Raw genomic sequence first — 24,842 nt, 5'->3', positions numbered from 1 at the left:
ACTGCAGTGTAGACGTTCAGGCTTGGGCTGGAGTCCAGGGTCTGAGACCCCATGAGGCTGGAGGGTCTCAAAGCTCAGGCTCCAGCCTGAGCCTGAACGTCGACAATGCAGTTTTATAGCCCTGCAGCCTGAGCCCTGCCAGCCTGAGTCGGGTGGCCGGGGCCAGCTGCGGCCGTGCGATGGGTTGTTTATTGCACTGTGGACATGCCCTGTAGGCCCAGCCTATGAGACTCAGCTTCCTAGGGAAATTCCAGCCTTTTCTAGTCTATGGTCAAGCCCAGAGAAAATGGGAGAGGGAGGGAGGACTCAAGAGCTGGCAAAATGGAACCCAACCCTACGTCCTGAATGTTCAATATTAAATATTCCATAGATGGAGGCTTGTTTGCTGAGCCCTAAGAAGAAATGATGGAACAAAGAGAAGAAAGGGCACCCCACCCATTCACAGAACTGTAACATACTTTCCAGTAGCATGTTCATTATTTTCCAGTGAGATTCCTTTTGCTTCCTTTCTTTCCCATCTTCTGACCCCTCATTGATAATAATTTCTTTATTAAGGGAAACCCAAGTGTTTCTGCTCAGGGGATGATGGAGTTTGGGAATTTTGTCTTTGAATAACATTTGTATGTGGAACAAAGGATCAGTGAGAGCTACAGATGCATGTGGATTGAAACCCACAAATGGTCATATGGTCTTCAGCATTCACTAGCACAATGCTGTGATTTTATTCCCAGAACAAAGGACTCTTTCTAGGGACACACTGGTACCCACCGAGGAACCGGACAGACAGAGGTGCTCATTTTCCTCTCTGTTTAACTGTCTCCTGCAGGCTTACTAATGGCAATCTCACCGACGCTTGTTATAGGGATCTCTCTTCTACTCTCAGTACCAAACAGACCCTGACTGAGCTGGACCTGTCAATGAACAACCTGAGAGACTCCAGAGTGAGGCTGCTGTGTGAGGGACTGAACCATCCAACCTGCAAACTGCAGAAACTGGGGTGAGTATTTTCAGGTTTCTTTCTGTAAAGAACTCAGCAGGCCAGGAGGATGGTGTGTGACGTCAGCTCTTGTAGGAGCACGAAGAGGCTGAAAGCTGAGTGTCCCTCCAGCATCAGGAGTGTCAGTGGCTCCCCACAGCCTGATGGCTGGTCATTTTTGGAGAATGGAAGTTATAAATAAGGATGGTCCCAAACTGGAACACTAATTCCAAATTCCCCTAAAAGTGAGCTTCACTTAAATGGATTTTTGAATAAAAATTGAAGCATAATCTTATCTTCTGAGAGAAAAGCCCACTTTAACACCACTTTATGATCTTTAAAACAATTTTACATATATTTTGCATCTAAGCATCTAAGGCAGAGGTGTGAAACTCACTCAGCGAAGAGGGCTGATTTGTATGGTTAATTGTAGTCTATGGGCCAGGGTATAAATACAGTGTACTCCCTATGATGCACAATAGACTCCTCCCCTGATAGCAATGATCAAGGGGACAATTTGGGCTTATGTAATAACTAATTGTTTTGTTTATTATTTGTTCTGCACTTTCTTGCCACATTCTTCCTCAGTGAGAAAATCTGCTTCCCTTTAAGGCCACTGCATTTCTGCCCTTGATTTCGCTTCCTTCTCCATCCTGCTTTCTGTTTCTCTTCCTCTTGCTGGTGTTTGGGAGTTTGCTCTGTTCCATGTCTTTGCCTTTTCTTCTCTGTAGCAACTTCCAATCCTCAAGCTACTGGGTTTCACTCCCACCGCTTCCTCCCTCTTCCAGCCACCAAAATGATTCGTGTTTTATAGCCCATTGATGATGGTTCAGTGTCAGTGTTAACTAAGTTGATACTCATGTCAGATTACTAGGCAACAGGAGAGTTCAGACCCCCCGAGTCATTGTTTCAGGCTGTCCGCCGACTCAGGTAAACATCATTGTATCAGTTACGCTGGATTCACATTGAGAAGGTGATCTCTGCTGCCATGAGAGCTAGAAACTTACTTTGTTTAAATGGCAGCTTAGATTCTGGAGAATCTGAGAATATCACATGGGCTGCATAAATGTATCATGCACATCAGATCCTCCTGCATCATGCACATCAGATCCTCCTGCAGGCTGCATGCTTGGTGCCCTCAGTGTAAGGGGTTCCCAGGTTCCGTGGCTGATCTGGGCATGGTTAAGGAAGTAAAGGGGAAGCCGGTGTGGAGGAAGCTGCCTAATGGGGAGGCACTGTCCTTTCCCCTTCCAGCTGGCAAGGTCTTGGGAAGATATTACCCAGTATGATGAGTTGATTTCCTCTTGCTTTTAGATATTGTTTTTCACAGTAAAGCAAGACCTGACGAAAGGGACTTGAAGTGAGTTGTAGCTGGGACTTAATTTTTCCTCACCAGCTGGTGAGTCTACCCATTGGCTTACACTGTGCCATAGGGAAAGAGGAAACCCTGTATCTGGACTACTCCCTTGGGAAAGGCCAGACTCAGCCTTTGATGAGCAACATCCAGGCCTCAGTGGACAATTCTATGCTTATGTCATGTTTACTGGGCTAGCTGTACCCTGTCCCCTTTCAGGTCTCTCTGAGTGCCCCCATCTCAGGCCCCGGGCCTCTAGTCCTTGCTTCTCTCTGGGTGGAATCATGCAACTTCCCCACTCTTAGACCAGGCCCAGGGTAGCAGTCCCCTTTGTGTCCACTGTGATTGCCCCTCAAGTTTGACTGGTTCAGCCAGTACCTGTGTATCCACTGCGATTATCCTGCAGGTCTGAGTGGGTTCGACACCTGCGATTCTTCCCTTCAGGAGTCTGTGACTAGTCAAACCCAGTGGCCAGAACAGCCTTCTGAGAACACAAGTATTGTTGATTTAATAAGAAGAAATCCTTTCATGGGAAAAAAGGTTTCAAAACAGCAGAGTCTATATGCATAGCTATCTTCCCCAGAATCCTATCACCCCCACCCCCACCCCCATCTCTGCTGAAGATCTAGGCTGGCCTAGCTTCCTCAGACACTCTAGTAGATTCTGGGGTGTGACCCTCTGTTTCCCTTTGCCTTAGCTCTAGCTCCCTATGTGTGTCTCCTTGAGGAACCATGTCTCTCCTTAAACCCTTCTGTGGTCCCCTAGTGTAAAAGTGGAATCGTGTGTCCCAGCAGGATGGGGAGCCGGTAATACCCAGGCTAATAGTTCTGGCATTGTCTCTTGAGGGTGTGGTGTTAGGTGGTTATCTCAAGCAATCTCCCCCTTCCTGACAGCCCTGCTATTAAGCTGGCAGCACAAAGTTGGTCAGGGCAAGTCAGCAGGAGCTAGAGTTGTAGGTGTTTCTTCTGGAGGTGGGCAGATCCACTTGCGGGAAGTGTGCATTGCTTATTTGCACCCATTTGAAGCATAGTCAGCCTTGCACGCTGCAGGTCATTTTCATCCGTCATGGCCCTCCAGGCAGTTTTAAGAGTGATGGCATCTCGTTGAAGTTTTGGGGGATCTATATGAGCCAATGCATATAAATTAGATGTGAATGTGTGGCTAAGGCGGCCACAGCCACTAAAGATATGGGTGGCTATGTTCAGTTCTGAATCAACGAGATGCGCGGGCTGACTCCTGCCCCACACTGCTGCACAATATTCTGCTGGAGCAAACACTAGTGTCAGGACTGAAGTTTGCAGAACATTTGCCTCTGCTCCCCAGGCGGCACAGGAGGTGAACTTTTTCTTTAAATGGGACTGGTATGTTAGCCTGCAGTCCAGTTTGAGTCCTAAATAAGTGACAACTGGTTGGGAAGGGAGTGGATGATCCTCCACACAGAGTGTAAGAGGCTGATTAAGAAGCACTGACCATGTGCTCCCTGATCAGTTTCCACGCTAAGGGCCAGATCCTCAGCTGCTGTCAATAATCAGCAAAGCTCCACTAACTTCAGAGTCGCTTGTCTGATTTACGTCATCTCAGCATCCGGCCTTGCGCATCACTGGGAATTCAGTCGCGATTTCTTAAGGGAAGTCATTTGGCATCTATTGGTTTCTTCTTAATATTGTGCACTTGTATGTAACAGGTACAACACATCAGGGCTCAGTCATTCTATCCACCTTTCAGTGCTTCCCGAATGCTCTGCAATCTAACTCCTCCGCTTCTGATCTCTCCCCAGCCGCATCCCTTCCATAGCATTTTATGATAGTCCAACACACACACACATTTTCCACAAACATCTTTAGGTCACTGTTTATTGCATTGTCTGCTCGGAGCTCTGTTAAAATGTCACTAAGAAAACGGCACTACTCCCAGTGTGACTGCGAGGGTGTTAACAACAGACAGTGGCATTTTCCCTAAGAGCAGGCTAGGCGCGCCAGTGGCTGAGAATGTTGGCAGGCAGTCTGCCACTGGTAGAAATGCAATGGTGAAAGATGGTAACAGTTTTCATTGTAGGCCTAGCCTGTGAGACTGCCCTCCCTAGGGAAATTGAGGCCTCTTTTAGTGTGTGGTCAAGCCCAGGCAACATGGGGAATGAAGGGGGACTTGAGCTAAGGCAATACTCACCCATCCCTGAATATTCAATACTGCGTAAGCCATAGATGGTGCTTGTTTGCGGAGTCCTAAGTAGAAATGATGCAACAAGAGAGAGAAAAATGGGCTGCCCCCATCCACAAAACTGCAATAGACTTTTTAGTGAAGTTCCTTTCCCTCCCTTTCTTTGCTTTCCTATCCTATCAGGTGTAATAAAGCTTTTTTAGTAGGGGAAACCCAAATGTTTTTGCTCAGGAGATGGCGTTTGGGCACTTTGCCTTAGAATAACGTTCAAGTATGGAACACAGGATCAATGAGAACTACAGGTGCCCAGGATTGAAATCGACACCTGGTCATGTGGTCCTCAGCATCCACTACTACAGCTCTGTAATCTTCATTCCCAAATTAAAGGAATCTTCCTAGAAATCCACTGACACAGAAGTGCTCATTTCCCTCTCTGATTATCTGTCCCCTATAGGCTTTCTAACTGCCATCTCACGGCCGTGTGTGGTGGGGATCTCTCCTCTCTTCTCAGCACCAAACCCACCCTGACAGAGCTGGATATAGGGGAGAACAACCTGGGGGATTCAGGTGTGCAGCTGCTGTGTGAGGGACTGAAACATCCACACAGCAAACTGCAGAAGCTGCGGTGAGTATTTCTAAGTTTCTCTTCTGGAAAGAACTCAGCAGGGTCTGGGGATGGTGTGTGATGTCAGTTCCGTGCAGGTACAAGGCGAGGCTGAAAGCCGAGTGTCCCTGCAGCCCCTGATGTGTCAGTGGCTCTCAACATCCCAATGGCCCCTCATGTTTGGGAAATGGAACTTATAAAGAAAGATGAGCCCAAACTGGAGCCCTAGTTCACCCCCCCACCCCTGAAATTGAGGACTAAGTTGTAGTAATATTCACTAAAAATATAAGTCCAGTAAGGCTTAAAGCATGATCTCACTCCCTTCGATAACAGCCAATTCTTATAAATATTCTAACGATCTTTAAAACAATGTTACATTTACTGCGATTTAAGATGCATGAAAGGACAAGAGGTCTTACAAAGCCTCAGACTCCGAAATCTCTCACAGCCCTGCCTAAGGGAGGGAGGTGAGAGAGATTCTGTCTAAGGGAGGTAGAATTCTTCCTGCACATCCTTCACCTGCAGGGGAATTTGCCTGCAGCTAAACCCTTCCAGGAGCTGCACCATGTTCTTCTGTTTGTCCAGCTGGCCGTGCTGGCCAGCGAATCGCAGGACTTTATCATGCCCCCTTCTGCTCTGCTCTTGCCTGCTTTGGTGCTACTTTTGCCACCGCGGTGGAGAGAGAAGGGATCAGACCTTTTGCTCAGGGGAATACAAGGGCTATGGCTGTGCCCAGCCGTAGTGCGGGGTTGCAAGGAGAGGGAGGCTTCCTGTGCTTTTCCCTCCCCTCGAGTACCTTGAAATGACTTAATTTTCCCAAAGCTGCTCTGAGTCTGCCCAGTGGCTTACAGCCTGCCATAGGGAAAGAGGAAAGCCTGTATCTAGAATGCTCCCCTGAGAAAGGCCAAATTCAGACTTCGGCGAGCAACATCTAGGCTGTGGTGAACATGCTCAATCCTGTGTCACAGTTACAGGGCTAGCTATACCCCTGTCCCCTTTCGGGTCTCTCTGGGTGCACCCACCTCAGGTCCCGGGCCTCCACCTCTCTCTGGTGGAATCAGACAATTCTCCCACTGTTAGGCCCACTGAGAGCTAAAACTGCATGTGGACTGAAATCCTCATGTGGTCCCCAGCATCCACTACTACAGCAGGGTGATTTTATTCCCAGAATAAAGGACTCTTTCTAGAAACCCACTGAGGGAACTGGACAGACAGAAGTGCTCATTTCCCACTCTGATTATGTTTCCCACAGGTTGATGAATTGTGGTCTTACAGCCGGTTCCTGTGGGAATCTCTCCTCTGTTCTCAGGGCCAAACCGACCCTGACTGAGTTGGATCTTGCGCTGAACAACCTAGGAGAGGCAGGAGGAATGAAGCAGCTGTGTGAGGGTCTGAAACATCCTGACTGCAAACTGCAGAAACTGAGGTGAGTATTCACACATCTTCCTGCTGGAAAGAACTCAGCAGGGTGTACGGATGGTGGAAGATGTCAGGTTCATGAAGGAACACGGAGAGGCTGAAAGCTGTGTGTCCCTCCAGCACCTGATGTCTCAGTGGCTCCCAATATCCCTATGGGCTGTTCCGATTGGAGAACAGAATTTATTAATAAAGATGGGTCCAAACTGGAGCAGTACTTCAAATCCCCCTGAACTTGAGGATTGAGTGATTTCCACTTGCATATATTTTTTTCAATAAAAATTGAAGCAGCGTCTTTTAAACACCTGTTTAGTCATCTTTAAACAATACTACATTTATTTTGATTTAAAACGAATAGAAACACAAGAGGTCCAAGGTGCTGGGGAGCCTAAATCTCTCTGCCATCTGCCTCCGGGGGAACTGTGGGAGGGATACTGTTTTAGAGAGGAAGAATTTTCCCTGCACATGCAATGCTGACAGACCCTGGTCGTCAGCGGGCAGGATCGAATTGGGGACCTCTGGAGCTTAGTACATGAGCCGCTACCACATGAACTAAAAGCCAATTGACTGTTAACCAGACTCATTAATTGCTTTCTCTTTAAGTGGTCTTTAAGTGGTACACTAGGTGGGACAAAACACCACACCCAGAAGGTGTGTGGGTTACATACTTCCCCTAGATGAGGAAGTGTGTCCTGAGCTTCAGAGACTTCCCAGTTGGAATCCCGGACGAGCCCCCACTTGTAACGCTGACAGACACCGGTTGCTGACAGGCAGGATTGAACTGGAGACCTCTGTGTATGAGACTCTACCACCTGAGTTAAAATCCATCTGGCTCTTAGCTAAGGCTGTAAAGCAGACTCATTTTATCTCTCTCTCTAAGTGGTCCCGGTGCCACTAGATGGGACAGAACACCACACCCAGGAGGTGTGGGGGTTACACACATCCTTTTCATGCCAAGGGGTCGGGGAGATTTGTCTATAGCTAAACCCTCTTCAAGAGCCACCATTTGTTCTTCTGTTTGCCCAGCTGCCTGTGTTGGCCAGTGCACTGTGGGATTTTATCATGGACCCCTTCGGCTCTTCATTGGCTGCTTAGTTGTTTATTTTGCCCCTAAGGGCAAAGAAGGGATCAGACCTTGTGCCCGATCTATAGATTATAGAGGAATATAAATATAATCCCCAATTATCACTTTGAGGGTTGACAGGTTCTTGTCCCAAGATCAGGCCCAGTATTTATGCAAATCATTATATAATGGGAAACTCCGATGTGCACAGCTGCAACACTCACACTACAGGAACTCCTCTATATTTACAAATAGTTTATTAATACATTTAGCACAGTCACAAACACCCCAGCTCAGGATACTACAGAGTGTACATCTGCACATCCATATACTCACGCCATCCCTTGTAGAACAACCTGAAATGTGAGCCGTCATAGAATCATAGGACTGGGAGGGACCTCAAGAGGTCATCTAGTCCAGTCCCCTGCACTCAGGGCAGGACTAAGTATTATAGACCATCCCTGACAGATGTTTGTTCAACCTGCTCTTAAAAATCCCCAATGATGGAGATTCCACAACCTCACTAGGCAATTTATTCCAGTGCTTAACCACTCTCACAGTTAGGAAGTTTTTTCTAATGTCCAACCTAAACTGCTCTTACTGCAATTTAAGCCCATTGCTTCTTGTCCTATCCCCAGAGGTTAAGAAGAACAATTTTTCTCCCTCCTCCTTGTAACAACCTTTTATATACTTGAAAATTGTTATCATGTCCCCTCCCAGTCTTCTCTTCTCCAGACTAAACAAACCCAGTTTTTTCAGTCTTCCCTCATAGGTCATGTTTTCTAGACCTTTAATCATTTTTGTTGCTCTTCTCTGGACTTTCTCCAATTTGTCCACATCTTTCCTGAAATGTGGCGCCCAGAACTGGAGGACACAATACTCCAGTTGAGGCCTAATCAGCGCGGAGTAGAGTGGAAGAATTACTTCCTGTGTCTTGCTTACAATACTCCTGCTAATACATCCCAGAATGATGTTTGCTTTTTTTGCAACAGCGTTACACTATTGACTCATATTTAGCTTGTGATCCACTATGACCCCCAGATCCCTTTCCGCAGTACTCCTTTCTAGGTAGTCATTTCCCATTTTATATGTGTGCAACTGATTGTTCTTTCCTAAGTGGAGTACTTTGCATTTGTCCTTATTGAATTTCATCCTATTTACTTCAGACCATTTCTTCAGTTTGTCCAGATCATTTTGAATTTTAATCCTATCCTCCAAAGCACTTGCAACCCCTCACAGCTTTTTATCATCCGCAAACTTTATAAGTGTACTCTCTATGCCATTATCTAAATCACTGATGAAGATATTAAACAGAACCGGACCCAGAACCGATCCCCGCGGGACCCCACTCATTATTCCCTTCTAGCATGACTATGGACCACTGATAACTACTCTCTGGGAACAATTTTCCAACAAGTTATGCACCCACCTTATAGTAGCTCCATCTAGGTTGTATTTCCCTAGTTTGTTTATGAGAAGGTCATGTGAGACAGTATCAAAAGCCTTACTAAAGTCAAGATATATCATATCTACCGCTTCCCTCCATCCACAAGGCTTGTTACCCTGTCAAAGAAAGCTATCAGATTGGTTTGATACGATTTGTTCTTCACAAATCCATGCTGACTGTTATTTATCACCTTATTATCTTCTAGGTGTTTGCAAATTGATTGCTTAATTATTTGCTCCATTAACTTTCTGGGTACAGAAGTTAAGCTGACTGGTCTGTAATTCCCCAGGTTGCCCTTATTTCCCTTTTTGCCCTTTTCCATTCTTCCAGAATGTCTTCCATTTTCCATGACTTTTCAAAGATAATTGCTAATGGCTCAGATAACGCCTCAGTCAGCTCCTTGAGTATTCTAGGATGCATTTCACCAGGCCGTGGTGATTTGAAGACATCTAACTTGTCTAAGTAATTTTTGACTTGTTCTTTCCCTATTTTAGACTCTGATCCTACCTCATTTTCATCTTCCTCATCACCATCATCTTCCCCCTCATCACCAGTGGCCATCATTCTGGCACCTCCCAAGGGCTACATCTCCTTCTACTACTGCCCCTAGGCTTTTATAAGATGTTATGCTGATTCCACTATGTTTGATGCAAGGCTTTCCCCCCTTTTCCTTCTTTGTATTTCCTCACCTTTATAACTTTGGAGTGTCCTTCTCCTGTAGGTTAGTATATCAGTGTTCTCAACTTATTATCACATAGGTCAATTTGTTACCATGGCCATTTTGTTGTTAGGTATCTGCAGATGTAGCTCATGTATCTGTTACATATGTCAGTTCGTTGCCATAACACTCTTGTGGTTGGGTCATGTTCCTGTGGTCAGAAATCCCCCTTAAGCACTCTATTTGGGGCGTTTATCTGTTCAGAGTTCATAGGCCTCAAGCCTTATGCCAACTTGCTGAAGTCAGTGTCTTACAGGACACAGGCCTGTAGGTTCCTTGCATTACTGATGAATATAATGTGAAGTCCCTGTAGTGGGAAGTGAAGCGAGGCTCAGCCAAGAGAAACCACCAGTTTGTAGAAATATCATTGACAAGAAGCCCCTCCGGGCATAGAAAAGTGTTTCTAGTTACTAAGGTAGCAGTGGGTGGTGACCTCTGTCATGTGACAGGCCATTATCACATTAATCCAAGTCATGGGACTAGGCAGGGCCAGGAAATAGCAACCAGTTCCTCTCCAGCACTCCTTTGTGTCAGACCCTTATCACCTGGAGGCACAAGTGAACTAAAAGCTTTCACTGAATGAAGCCCCTTCAGTCTCTCACTCGGAAAGGGAATTTGGCAGGGATGGCTGCACTTCCAGATTTTCCTGGAAGCAAATGGAGTTGCAGAGAAATCAGTGAGAGTGACCTCTTCCGTGCTGCTACAAGTGGGATTGGCAGTGGGAGCAGATGAATGACTTCCCACCGCCCCCCCTCCCCAGAATCCTGTTGCTCAGTGACCTCCAACTGGGGTAGGGTGAGCTGCAGCATCACATCCATTTTCCAACACTGACAAATAGGATTAGGGGGGCCTCTGACATGTTGCTTAAAGGAATTGCCAGGCCCAGCCTGGGCACTGGAGGCTGATCTGCTGCTGTGACCAAAAAAGGGGGCGCTTGATTTTCTTGGATGGCGCGGGGAGCCTCCTGATGGGCAGTTTGTATTGGTGCTCTGGAAGGCTTTGCCCTTTCTCAAGAGATCTTCAGGTGAGTTGGGGACCAATCTGTCTCAGCCTGGGGCAGCTGCATGAGCATTGGCTGCTGGATTTCAGGTCACTGCTACATGTGGGGTTGGAAGCTTGCCACACATCCCAGTGGGAGCACTCAAGCTGCTGTGAATAGTCAGTCACAATTATTTTTAAAAATACAGTGATCCAGGCAGCAGTATCTCTTGGGAAAGGCACTTCCCCAGCAGCAAGGTGACATCACTGACCAGTATCGGGGGTAGCCGTGTTAGTCTGTATCTACAAAAACAACAAGGAGTCTGGTGGCACCTTAAAGACTAACAGATTTATTTGGGCATAAGCTTTCGTGGGTAAAAACCTCACTTCTGAAGATGCATCTGAAGAAGTGAGGTTTTTACCCACGAAAGCTTATCACTGACCAGTATGTACAGACCACAGGGCTGCCAAGTGTCAGGTGTCTCATCTGACATTCATTTGGCAACCCTGTCACTCCTGTCCTTACTGCAGATGGAATCCAGTGAAGGCAGAGTCTGTAGTTCCTCCTGTCAGTCACTAGAGGTCACTGTTGCTTCATATTGTGGAAGCAGGCAGGGGCAGGGAAGTACTTGCGAAATGTTCCGTAACAGGTAACATGTTGTCAAGTTGATGATGCACACAGGGCCATTGTGCCAGGTTATGAAATGTAAACGTTGTATTTGTGCTTATATAAGATGCTTTGCTTTTCCTTGGGGAAATGTCCTAGTTTTCTGACCTTTAGGGTTTGCCCCTCCTGTTCCTGATGGGGCAGGCGAAACTTAACTGGTTTTCTGAACTTGGAATATGAGCGTGTGCCACTCCACGTTCTGGAAGGCTGCGTGCTGGGCAGTAATCAGAGCTCCCTGAACACAGGGCTCTGTAAGGGATCAGAGAGGCTGGTCTGGCATTTAGATCTGAACATGGACAGACCCAGGCTCAGTCTAATCTTCCCTGGGAAAGAGCTCCCCAGCCAGGGCCTGCTGCTGAGAATGCTCCGCCTGTGCCCCAGGAGTCTGACCTGGGCTTTGTTAGCTGTAGTGCCCCTGGGCAGTGTAGCCAGCTTGGTGGATCACGAGTGGGTGAACAGTCTCTGAGACAGCGTCACCTTGAGGTATTACGAGTCTTGTAAATCAGGGCTACTGCTAGGGTTTGGAATGATATCCTGAAACTCATGGGGGTTTGATACAGTTTGAGAGCCATGGTGTGATATGCTCAGATAATTTGGCTGCTGCACACTGTCTGAGCTGTACTTTGTGTGTGACATTTACCTTCAGTCCCAGAGAAGGAATTCCAGTCTCAACCAGGGGAATTCAGGAGTGACACCACTTTGTAGAGGCTGAAACATCCCAACTGTAAAATACAACAATTAGTGTCAGCAGCCACTGGCTTCCTTTGTAATTCCCTCCCCAGTCTTCATTTCCCACACCAATCCATGTATCTTTTCATCCATTGATAAATTGTGACTCCTTACACTATAGGTCAGGGAGTTTATGGCCACTGAACTTCCACACTAAGGGCCAGATCTTCTGCTGGTACAAATCAGTATAGATCCACTGACTTCTAAGTAGCTTAGATGTAGATTTACACCAGCCGTGGATCTGGCCTTGACCATCACTGGGAGATCCTTTGAGCTTTCTTTAGGGAAGTCGTGAGGCACCTATTGGTCTCTCCCTAGCATTATGAGCCCATATGTAACACAAACACTAGCTCTGGGCTCATTTTATCCCACTTTTTAGCTCTTCCCATATTCCTAAGTTTCTGACATCTCTACAGTCACTCCCACGATGCTGCTGTTACAACGGTGAAAGACTGTCACAATTTAATTGTAAGCCCAGCCTGTGAGACTGGGCTCCCTATGGAACTCCCAGCATTTTCTAGGGTATGGTCAAACCTAGGGAAAATAGGACAGGGATGGGGGATCCTGACACTCAGCAAAACTGAGCCCATCCCTGAATTCTGAATGTTCAGAACTAAGTATGCCACAGAGGCTGGCTTCTTGGCTGAATCCTAAGTAGAAATGAGACCGTGAGAGACAACAACAGGCTTCCCACATCTGCAAAACTAAAATATAGCTTTGACTGCAGGAACCGTTTCATTATTTTCCATTGAGAATCTTGTCCCTCCCTTTATTTCCTCTCCTCTGGCTCCTCCTTTATTGCTTTTTCTTTAGCAGAAGCTACAATGCTTATGCTCAGGGGATGGAGTTTGGGAACTTTGCCTTAGAATAACATTCATATGTGGAATACAGGATCAATGAGAGCTGCAGCTGCACATGGATTGAAATCCACACATAGTCACATGGTCCTCAGCAACCACTGCTGCAGCTCTGTGATTTTATTCCCAGAATAAAGGAATCTTGCTATAAAAACCCACAGAGGGAACAGGACAGACAGAGATGCTCATTTCTCTCTGTTTACGTATCTCCTGCAGGTTGATGGGTTGCCAGCTCACAGCTGCTTGTTGTGAGGATCTCTCCTCTGTTCTCAGTATCAACCAGACTCTGACCGAGTTGGAGCTGAGGGGGAACCTCCTTAGAGATTCAGGCGTGCAGCTGCTGTGCGAGGGACTGAAGCACGCAAACTGCAAACTGCAGAAACTGGGGTAAGTATTTACAGGTTCCTTTTCTGTAAAGAACTTGGCAGTTGTGCCGATGGTGTGAGACTGTCAGCTCCCTGCGAGTACATGGTGAGGCTGACAGCTGAGTAACCCTGCAGCACCTGATGTGTCAGTGGTTCACAACATCCCGATGGCCTGTCATGTTTGTAAACTTGAAGTTATAAAGAAAGATGGGCCCAAACTGGAGCTCTACCTCCAAACTCCTCCTCCTCCTCTCTGAACTTGAGGAATAAGTGTTTTGCCTGTAATTGAATACATGTGCTGGTAGTATCACCTATTATTAACCTTGCCTGATACTTCCTATTGTAAGTCGGTCTTCAGTTGCTTATAAATTGGCTGAACTCTAACTGCTTGGGTGGAAATTTTCCGCACCGGGTGTCTGCTTCAGGCTGAACTTTTTTAGTAAATTTAAGCTCAACAGTGCAAATGCTTCCAAGAACAAGGTTAGGATGGACATATATTTTTATCAGCTATTTTGTTGAGGAGATCTCGCCCCCACCTCCCCATACGTTGGAGCAAGGACTCAACATTTAGAGGGTCACAGCCTCTTTGTTAGATGTGCCTTTTGCTTTTCCTGTGAAAATCTTCCCAAACAGGCATCTCTGGGCCTTCCTATGCTCTGTCCCAAGCCTACAGACCAGCTCAAGTTATTTGCATCCTCCAAAGAGGCTCAAGGGCTGTCCAATTAGACAGCAGGCTCTTATGTGTCACAGCCTTTTGTAGGTATCCCATGCCTGCCTTCCAGCAGGACCTAATAATTATGCAGGGACATTTGCTCTATGGCCAATCAGACTTGGGGAGCGGGGACAAAGCAAGAGGTTTGGGATAAAAGGCTGAGTTGATCTTGACAGAGGGTCCTCTTTTTTGATTTGACAAATGGCTGTGACCTTTTGTCCAAGGGGAGACTCCACCCTGCTGAAGGGTTGTTGGGACTGGAACCTGCCTGGGTCTCCATAGAGGTGATGTGGGAGGGGGAGCATTTAAATCCTGTTATTATTTTATGTTTTCTCTGTATGTTTTTGTCCTTAAATAATTGCACTCTGCTTTGAGAGTGCTGGTTGGTTACTAGTAAAAAACAGTTATAGCCTTTGGAAAGAGAGCAAAGTCCAGGGGCTGCGTTTAGTCAGATCTTCTGGGGATAATCAGAGTGCAACTACCGGCTGCCACAGCCTAAACCCCCGGTCAGAAGGGAACAGGATACGGGTCCCTGCCCAGAGAGAGGCAGCAGCTAGAAGCCCGAGGGAGTTTTCCTTGAGCAGACCACAGAGAGGATCAAAGGTGCAATTACTCTAAAACTCTGACAGCCGGGAGTACAGGGGCCATCCTGAATTCTGGTTGGTCAGTGGAAAGGACTAAGGGCGATGCTTAGGGTGGAAGTCTTTCCCCACCCCTTATTCCTCATTGGTCATTGGCAGAGGGATGGGGCTTGAAATGTCTGGCTCATTCCCAGGGCGGTCCAGTCAGAGTGAAGTGCAAGGAGCAGGGCTTACGCAGGAAGTCCCAACCAACACTGGTTTCTCATTAGACTAGGAGTGGGGCTTGGGACAGGATGTGAGGCAGGCCTTCTGGTCCATTCTCAATGCTGATTGGTCCGGGAGAGAAGCAGGTGGACGGGGCCACCTGTCATAACAGCTGGGACAAGCCCCATTCACATTGTGATTGCTTGTCTCTGCATTTCTCTCTCTTGCAGATTGAAGAATTTCCTTCTCACGGATGCTTGCTGTGAGGATCTTGCGGCTGTTCTCAGCATCAGTGACAGCCTGACAGAGCTGGAGCTGGGTATTGACTATCTCAGAGATTCTGGAGTGCAGTTGCTGTGCGAGGGACTGAAACACCCGAACTGCAAACTGCAGAAACTGGGGTAAGTAACATTTGGCCTCCTCTGTGCATTTACAGGCGTCCTTTGTGTAAAGCGCTTGGCAGGGTGTGTGGCTGGTGGCTCATGTCTGCTCCCTGCAGCTACATGGAGATGCTGAGAGATTAGTGTCTCTCCAGCACCTGCGTCATTGGCTCCCAACAGGCACCAGACTGCCCTGCTTGGAAAATGGAAATTTTTAAGTAAAGCTGGGCCCACACCAGAAGCTGGCTCCACAGCCCCCTGATATTTAGTGAATAAATAATTTATTTAAAAAAATACTCTTACTAAAATGCATTTGCTTTAAAATAGTGCAGTCTTTTCCCATCAGCTAGCAGCCTGTTTTGCAGAGAACTTTAATGACTTTTGACACCTTGACATATTGATTTCTCATTTCTTGACATATTGGTAGCTCCTGCCTTGAAATTCAAAGAGTTGGGGCGGAAGCTTCTCTCAGCTGAGAGGCACCACCAGTTTGGAGAAATACCCTTTGAAGTGCAGCCCTCTGGGAGTGGGGACATGTGGTCAAGTAACAAACCGGGCAGGTTAGAACAGAGGCCAATGTTGGACTCATTATACAACACAAAACCCTTTGGGGCAAGCTGTGGTTCCTCCCTTTTCTATTCCAGTACATGTCTGCTCGGTGGTTCTTCTTTCATGACTGAACTTCAAACCTGGTGTGGGGTGCTCCTGGGGAACTCCTGGGACTTTGGGCCAGATTTTCAGAATTGCTCAGAACCCAGCAGCTCCCATTGTTACTCTTCTGCCCAAGTTTTCCAAAGACCTGCATGTTGGATTCTGAGATCTCTTGGAAAGCTGCAAAAGCACAAGCAGAGTGAACGGCAAAATCAGCCTCCCAGCTAAGGTCCATCATTGGAGGTTTGGGGTTAGTGCCACTGACCCCTAATGCAGGGATCCCCATTCCCTCCCAAAAACATCAGATCCATAGTCTGGAGGGCTGACATGCTTCTGTCCCCACCTCTCCCCTTCAGCCATCAAGGGAAGCCTCAAAGCTCTGCCTGTCTGTGTGTAGATGGATGGGATCCAACTCAGGGCTAGTTGATTTCTCCTTTTATTCTCACCATCAGTGTCTCTTCCTTATCTTCCCTCTTGAGGATAAGGTGCCACTCTCCATTACACAGCCTGCAGAAAAGAGAACCCACCAGCTGCTAGCAAAACCCCTCCTCTCTATAGGGAAAGAAGACATCTGTTAGTGGTTTCTCATCCCATCACCCCATTGACTTTCCTTCCCTCCCCCTTGCTCTGGGAGCCTTCCACTCAGGACACCTGCAGCCTCCTGTTTCCTCCTGAGGATCAAAACCTACAGATCACTGGTGCCTCCCATCTGTGTGGCCCTGCAAAGAGTCCTGCCCCTTTTATCCCTCATAGGCTGGAGGAATGTTGGGAGTGAGTCATTCACAGATGGTGGCATGAGAGGCAGTGATGCCAAATGGTCAGACAGCTCAGGAATGTGATAGTACCTCATCTGCCCCCAATTCAGCTCCGTTTTCATTGCTTGGCTGAGCCTGGAACTATGAAATTCCCAGCTCACTGGGGGAAACATCTTTGGGTTTCAAACAATAAAATATACCTTCATTACAACTGTCAGAAGCCCTGCCTCTGAGCCCCTGGCTAGGCAAAGATGCCCATCTGTCAATGCCCCATCCTGGTCTCTAATCTCTGTGCAAGTTTTCTCTTCCCTTTCACATTACACCTCCATTTCCCTGTCTCTCTCTTTCCTCTCATTCTCTCTTCCCGCTCCACCTCCAATGGGCTTGCTGTAGGATACTGATCTTTCTGAAAGTGCATCACCCCAACCCCTTGTCTTTCATGTTCAGTGTAAAATTAACCTTTGGACACTACAGCTCCCTGACCCTCAAAACCACAACTTGTCTGGTGGGCGATTCATAGGCCTCATGCACTAGACTTGTATTGTTTGAGTTTCAATTGTTTTTTTGAATGAGCAAACCACAAGCAAGTCAATGTGTCCAACTAGCCATGGCTGAGTGGGCTCAGGCTTTGCCCTCCAAACTGGCACTGTCCTACCCAAAAGTATTGGAGCTAAATCAGTGCATCTGTCCTCATGCATATAGATTAGAAGGCCAGAAGGGACCTTGTGACAGCTAGTCTGACCTGCACAACACAGGCCAGAGAACTTCCCTGAATTAATTCCTGTTTGAACTAGGGTGTCTCTCTAGAAAAAAGATCCAATCTAAACCCAACCACAAGTGTTGCACAAGAGGAATGGGCCCACAAACAAACCCTTAAAAACAAGCAAACATCCTATTTAAATATCATCACCCCTCACACAACACATTCACCACTTCCACTGACCGACTCTGCTCCTCCGTAAGTCCATTGCTCCGCCATGTGCAGTAACGCAACGCACACATCACATTCCTCACAACTGCACTATAATGCGGACCTTCACTCTGACCTTGGGAGCGTGTGTATCTGCTGGACACCCATGCCGTCACGTTTCCGAGGACGGCATCATTTGCAATAGCTGAGACAAAGCTAGTACCTTGGTTTCTCTCTCAGGGGAACTCCCAGGACTATAGAGGGATGAGGATCCCTTTGACTGGTGTGAGGGCTGAGGGTTGGCTGGGTACTTACCCTCTGGCCTGTCCTTTGTGAGGCTGGGAGGGCAGGAGGTGCTGGTGCCTGTGCCTGTGCTCCTCAGAGGCAGGAAGGAGCTGACTGCAACAGCTGGTTGTGAATCTCCATCCCCACCCCCACGCACACACGAACATTCACAAAAAATGGACTTTTCTGTGTAGTTGAACAAAGCCATTTTCCATTTAAAAAAAAAGTTTCAATGGAGAATTTTCAGCCAGCTCTGCTTGCTGCAGTACCGGGAGCCTCCAAAGCTGCTTTGCCCACTGGCAGCTCCAGTGCCAGATGGCCTGACAGGGATTCCGCAAGCTGAGCCACTGTTTGATTGTAGCCCTACCTCCCGAGAGGGCTGTGCCCCATGTGTAGAGGACAACAGGGGGACCTGGCTTCTCCTATACCACTCTCTGGTTTGGCTGCAAGGTCTTACCTACAGCTGGGGCACTCGAGCCCTTGAGATCCTGGCTCTGAGAGAGCTGCACCATCAGAGCATTCCTGGCTCCTCTTCTTTCCTCTCTCAGCCATGACCAGAGAGTTAAAGGAGGAAAGACAGACTGCCCCCCAAACAATCCCTCTTGTGGAAGAGAGCTGTGGCCAGAGCAGATGCAAGACTGGCTCGGAAAACCCCCTGGCCAAAAGGGAGCCTGCTCATTGCTATTTTTATAATTTAATATAGCGTACTTCAGTTTAGAGTTATTTGTATGAGCCTCCAATGGAATCCATTTTAAAAAGATCTTGAGACTCTGCCACAAAGAGGAGACCCCTGGTGTGCTGATTACCTGGGAGTGGAGGCAGAGAATTCTGGGAGCTCCACAGAGGGCGGTTCTAGTCTCTGGCTGCCTGTCAAATTTTGGCCATCTCTAACCAGCAGGAAAAAAAGGAACACCCACAATACATGGATGGGGTGAGAATTAGCAGTCTGCCAGTTTTCAATCCATTTCATATGTGTTGTATTGATTTTTGTACAGTGCTATTTTTTAATCAAAATGCGGTGTGCTAATAAATCAAGTTTCTTGCAGAAATCTAAGTACATCATCTCAGTAGATACCTTTATCAACCAGACTCATAATCTCAAAGACGGGTGTCAGGTCTTGTCAAACAAACCTGTTTTCTATTAACTAAATTGACTGCCATTATTGATATTCAGTCCTTTACCTCTTTATTACTAGATCCATCTCTGCTGTTCCATTATTTTTTCCTGGGTTGATGGGAGGCCAAATGGACTATAATTCTCAGTTCATTCCATTTGTCATTTTAAAATATCAGCACAGCATTGGCTTTCTTTCAGTCCTCTGGAACTTCCTCAGTTTCCCAAGATTTATTTAACATCAACAGTCCAGAAAGCTCCTCAGCCAATTATTATTGAAAAAAAATTGGTGCAGTAAAGACCTTCTGATTTACAATAATTTAACTCTCAGATGCCATTTAATCCTCTTTAGATAGTGTTGGAACAGAAAATATTTTATCACCATTATGTGTTATGAATAAACCCTCCAGCTTCCTGGAAAAAATGGGTTTGTTTAGTCTGGAGAAGAGAAGACTGAGAGGAGACATGATAACAGTTTTCGAGTACATAAAAGGTTGTTGCAAGGAGGAGGGAGAAAAATTGTTAACTTCTGAAGAGCCACTCCTGGGTTAGACAAACACCAGTCAGGGATGGTCTAGATAATACTTAGCCCTCCCATGAGTGCAGGGGACTGGACTAGATGACCTCCTGAGGTCCCTTCCAGTCCTGTGACTCTAATTCCTGTCAGCTACAAAACAAAAGTAGATATTTAATATTTCTGCCTTTTGTTCCAGATATATTAAAAAACATTCCTTTTAATTATTCTTAACCATATTGTCCATAGATGCTTTTGCTGTTGAGACTTTTAGCTTCACTTATCAATTGCCTGCCCTTCTTAATTTATGATTTATATTAATTGCCATTAACCTGTCTTTTATCCTCTCCTATCCTTACTAAATAGGTTGTAGTCATTAATTTAAACATTCTAATTATGTGAATCCTCTCATAGGTTCTAGTAATACCAACTACGACAGAATTTCTCATGTGAGCATTTCCAAATCCTCCTATTTATTACCCAGACTCCTAGCAATGGTACATAGAAGACTAAGGAATTTCCTTCATGTCATCTTGAGTGTCCCAGAATGACCCAGTAATACATTCTGTGGTCAATAATAGGTTTCTTTTATATGTAGCAACTTCAAGGGTTCAGCCATGGAGGTTAACTACAGACTTCCCATAGCAATTCAATAGGCCAAGAAACACACTCCCTTTAGAGAGAGTTTTTGATTGTGGAGCCTGCCTTCCAGCATGCAGTAAGATCATGTGTCCCAGGCCTGAAACCTTACAAGGAGCACAAGTCGGATTCACTGTGAATGCCTTCATTTTATAAGTATTGTGAACCCCACCTCTAGCCTTTGTAAGTGGTTCTGATACAGGCAAGGGAAGAAAGTCATTTATTACAGACCCAGAAAGTCTCTCGCGGAACAGGGAACCCAGTTGTGCTAAACAGGTGGGCTGGGAGCGGGATCTGTTCTGTTCTCAGTAATATATGTAGCTTGGAGTTTGGTTGTGAGGAAAAATGTCATCTGTCTTCTAGTTTGGAAGGGGTTTGGCTCCCACATGCCCTGGCTGATGGGGTACGTGGTTACTGCAGAGTTAACTTGGGCAGTTACCAAGGTTTTAGCTCTAACTCCTCTGCTGTTGACAGACAAAAGCCTTTGACCCAGGTTTGGAAATGCTGTAAGCCTTGGCTAGCTTATCTGACTAGGGCAATGGTGCCCAAACATGACTTGAGTGTGGCTTAGCAGTGTGGACACTCAATGCCCTTGCTTGGCTAACCTGGGTTCCCAGAACTGAGGAATACCGAGCAATGGTAGGTAAATAGTATAATGGCTAACAAGGGTTAGGCTGGAGACTCTTGCCTACATGCTCGGGGTCTTACTGATCGCCATATTTGGGGTCGGGAAGGAATTTTCCTCCAGGGTAGATTGGCTGAGGCCCTGGAGGTTTTTCGCCTTCCTCCGCAGCATGGGGCAGGGATCGCTAGCAGGAGGGCTCTCTGCCAATTGAAGTCACTAAAACACAGGATTTGGGGACTTCATCAGCAGAGTCAAGGGAAGGGTAGGGACGGTTTTGTGGCCTGCAGCATGCAGGGGGTCAGACCAGATGATCATAATGGTCCCTTCTGACCTTAAAGTCTATGAGACTATGAGTCTATGAACTAGACATTCAGAGCTGGGGTAACTCTGCAGTGATGATATAGGCATAGTTTTAGACACTGGAGAATGTTTTGGGGGAGGCAGAGGAGCTCACACAGCAGCTTTAGCTTGAATTAGCATAAGCAGAAAGGAGCTTGAGTATAAGCACTGGGAAAGGGTTTGAACTATTACTCCGTGCCTGTTAGGATTCTCCAGCCCATTACAAACACCCCTGCAGTCTGCTGCCCTCCCTTCAGCTCATCTGAACATTCCCCTGTGGAACACGGGGTGACTGACTGAGGCAGGGGCACGTGGACAGGAATCCACACAGGGGTCATTGGTGCCAACAGTCCCACTGCCCCCTGCTAGAGCCTTGTGACTGGTCTCTTCTGAATGGATCATCCCTTTCCAGACAGACAGTGACATGAGTGAAAGAATTGCCACAAACAGGAGGGAAGTGATAACTTGTTTCCTTCTTTGTGTGTTTCTGTCTCCTGCAGGTTGTGGGGTTGTGATCTCACAGCTGATTGTTGTGGGGATCTCTCCTCTGCTCTCAGCACTAGCCAGTACTTGACAGAGCTGGAACTGGGGTATAATGAACTTGGAGATGCCGGAGTGCAGCTGCTGTGTGAGGGAGTGAAACATCCAAACTGTAAACTTCAGAAACTAGGGTAAGTAGCAGCAGGCTTCTCTGTGCCTATTGACATTGTCCTATCATGATTTCAGCTCTTTCTACTAGAATCACAGCACTACAATGAATGCAGCAACAACCCTTAAAAAACACCTACTGTCTTCCCAAGGAGTCAGAAAGAGACCCACTGCTATGTAGATTTATCACCTGTATTCGATGAGAAGTTGGATCACACAGCCACTCTACATGCATCATAAATGCAGTGTATTTTACTGAAGACCCTTCAATTAATTTATTCACTGTGTGTGAATGAGAACAGGGTCATAGGAGAGTTCACAATTTGACTAGAATAACCCTCTGTCATTCAAATCCTTTACCTTCATTGTAATCAACGAATCCTGGGATAAACCTAACAACCTGAGAAAGAAACAGAAAGAGGAAAAAGGGAAGCGGGAAAGGACAAAAAGACAAAGAAATTCAGTAGAAATAATCATTAGCTGGGGATTATCTATAGGAGCAGCCGGGATGCTTTGTCCTTCACCCGTCTCTTCCCCAGCCTGCCCCTCTCTCTAGGCAGCAGCTTTCACCGAGGTTGACAGCACTGTAGGTCCCATTAGCTCACCCTGGAATTTCTGCTCTAGCCAATGACTGACCAGTGTCAAACCTCCCATTCCTGAGCAAGTTCAAAGAGAAGCTAGGAAAAGGCCAACTACAAGCTCCACCTGAGTGAAGCCAACATTCCAGACCCAGCACAGTCTGGATTCAGGCTAGGATATGGAATTGATGCTGCTTTAATGGAACTGATGGATGCTCTTCTCTTGTCACTGAATAGAGGATAGAAAATGAAAGATGAGTGCGCAATGACTAGATGTCTGTTTTTCAAGAAACGATGATTTCTCATAAGCATGGGCCTCCTGTCCATTTACCAAGATGGATGGATGGTACTGGTACTTCCCTCCTGAGCCCACGCACATGCTGTTTTTTTATTTGGGAGACATCAGTAATGCACTCAAAACAGCAGATTGTACAAGATAACCATCATTCCTGATGGGACTTTCCCTAATGACCCAAGACCTAAAGATTATGTGCTGCAAGAGGATTGGGCCACATCAACCGCATCCAGAATGCATGGACGGTCTAATTGGCCCAACGCTACAAAGGAGATCCCAGAGATGGCGCAAGCATGAAATGACACCTATCAAGGTCCAGGCCTGTCACAAGGCACTTCTCCAGCTGTCAAGTGTGCAGCACTGCCTAGCCAGTTTTCACAGCTTCTCCACTACAAACACATAGTTTGTTATTTTTTCCATCCCATGCACATTTAATCCTCTGTTTTCAGACAGGGCAGGATATGGCACAGTTACACACGAGGAGAAACCTGCCCCACAGCTCCTCTCCTCCACCCAGCTTCCTGTTCCTCCCAGTTACTGAGCCAATTGTCTCATTAGCCCAGCAATTACCACCAAGTGTCAGGAATCCCCAATGGAAACAGACTGATTGGCTCCTATTAAGCCTGCAGCTTTCTCTGTACTGCAGCATCTTCAGTGACCAGGGTGTTACAGCCATTGCTCTGTAGCTAGTCCATGTGGAAGAGAAGGGAGCTCTCTTGGTTCACCAACAACATCTGAAGCAAAGTTCCCTTCTCTTCCCTGGTTGGGCTGTCCAGAGGAAGAAGAGGTGAAAGATTCTGGTCATTAGCTGTACCAGCCTGAGCAGTCTGCTATTGCCTGAAAGACCCCACTGGCAGTAGGAGCTTTGACCATACGATTCCATTACTTGGTTCCAGTAAACAACAACAACCACCACCACCTGAGGTAAAGATCCGAAAAAACAAAGCAGAAGGAGGTTGATCCTTTTCTTTTTATCTTTGTCTTCTATGAGGGATGCCTCCTGGCTCCATGTGTGTGGGGGTGGGAGTGTTGGAGGCAGAGTGGCGGCATTAATAGTTCCCTAGGAAGGAACACCAAATGCCCATGGCTGTCCTCTATAATTACTGAGGTTCTCCTGGTTGGTGTTCCAAAAGCTGCTATTGTGTGTGATTTAACAATTGCTGCTGGGTTAAGGCTTTTTGGAAAGATTCTGTGCTATTTATGATGTGAAAGGTGGAGGAGGGAAATGGGAATAGTAGAAGATAGCTTGTAACAACACAGGGATTTAAGAGGGAAGTAAGAAAGTGATGACTTGCAAAGAAATCACTCTTTGGCTGATCTCACTTGACAAGGGCCTCAGACCAGAATGGACACTCATGTCCTACTGCCTGGAACGCTGTCTGGGGATTTAGATTAAAGGGAAGACGGCTCCTCCTTAATTCTCCTAATGCAGGATCAACAAAAGGAATTCTTTGTCAGCTACCTAGTTTGGTTTGCTTACTTATTACCTTGATTTGATAATTTGAACTAATTCATCTAGTGAGTCAACCTCAGTTTTGACCTTGATTTGATCATTGTGGTGTTCCATTCTTAATTAGTTTAGTCAGTGATACATATGTTCAGTGTTTATATAAAATCCATAAAAATTACCCAGACCTGGTTTATTCTTTCAAATTGCAACATGGGTCAAGTGAAGCTGAGGGCAAAGATAATCTAGTCAATGCCTCACCCACCTTGTCTTTTAAATAGCTTATCTTTTATCAGACCAACTTTTGTTGGGGGTGGGAAGAGGCAAGCTTTTGAACTACACAGAGTTTTTCTTCAGGTCTGTGTAAACTTGAAAGCTTGTCTCACTCACCAACAGAAGTTGGTCCAATAAAAGACATTACCTCATCCACCTTGTGTCTCTCATATCCTGGGACCAAAACAGCCATAGCAACACTACCTATGAGATATTGAAGAGCTATTTGGCTTTGGTTCTAAATTTTTAACCTAGGTCTCTCAGAGTAGCCCAGTGGGGGTAGTTTGTGTAGTGTGAGGGTCCCCACTCTCCCAAGCTGGGCTTCACAGTCTGAGGCACTGGGTTACTTTCCGAGAGAGCCAGGCCAGTTTACACAGCAGCAATGGTTCCCTGCAGTTTAAGGGAATGAAAACCAGAGTGCTGACAATGAATGAGCTTGTGACCTATTTCCCAGGTGTTTCTTTCTGTGTAGGGAGGGATTCTCCATCCCACTAGAAATACACCTATACCTACCCACCCAGTTCCATTCTTGGCTGACCATCCCTTCATGGAATACAGGGT

The 24,842-nt window shown here is 46.5% G+C and overlaps 2 protein-coding genes across 2 annotated transcripts in view; one reads left to right on the top strand and one right to left on the bottom strand.

The window, feature by feature from the left end:
• Positions 1 to 24,842, bottom strand: part of LOC128836107 (uncharacterized) — a 342,237-nt gene that overhangs the window by 72,019 nt on the left and 245,376 nt on the right. The window lies entirely within an intron of this gene.
• The window catches only part of LOC128836344 (NACHT, LRR and PYD domains-containing protein 3-like), a 51,942-nt gene that overhangs the window by 20,758 nt on the left and 6,342 nt on the right, over positions 1 to 24,842 (top strand). The window contains exons 6-11 of the mRNA XM_054026550.1: positions 827 to 997; positions 4,942 to 5,112; positions 6,344 to 6,517; positions 13,183 to 13,353; positions 15,059 to 15,229; positions 21,541 to 21,711. Coding sequence (XP_053882525.1) covers positions 827 to 997; positions 4,942 to 5,112; positions 6,344 to 6,517; positions 13,183 to 13,353; positions 15,059 to 15,229; positions 21,541 to 21,711 — 1,029 coding nt within the window. The remainder of the gene's footprint in view (positions 1 to 826; positions 998 to 4,941; positions 5,113 to 6,343; positions 6,518 to 13,182; positions 13,354 to 15,058; positions 15,230 to 21,540; positions 21,712 to 24,842) is intronic.

The sequence above is a fragment of the Malaclemys terrapin genome, chromosome 4 (assembly GCF_027887155.1).
Source record: "Malaclemys terrapin pileata isolate rMalTer1 chromosome 4, rMalTer1.hap1, whole genome shotgun sequence".
In the NCBI taxonomy this organism is placed as follows: Eukaryota; Metazoa; Chordata; order Testudines; family Emydidae; genus Malaclemys; species Malaclemys terrapin.
The sequence above is the reverse complement of the archived record's forward strand: the minus strand, read 5'-3'. Positions and strand labels throughout refer to the sequence as shown.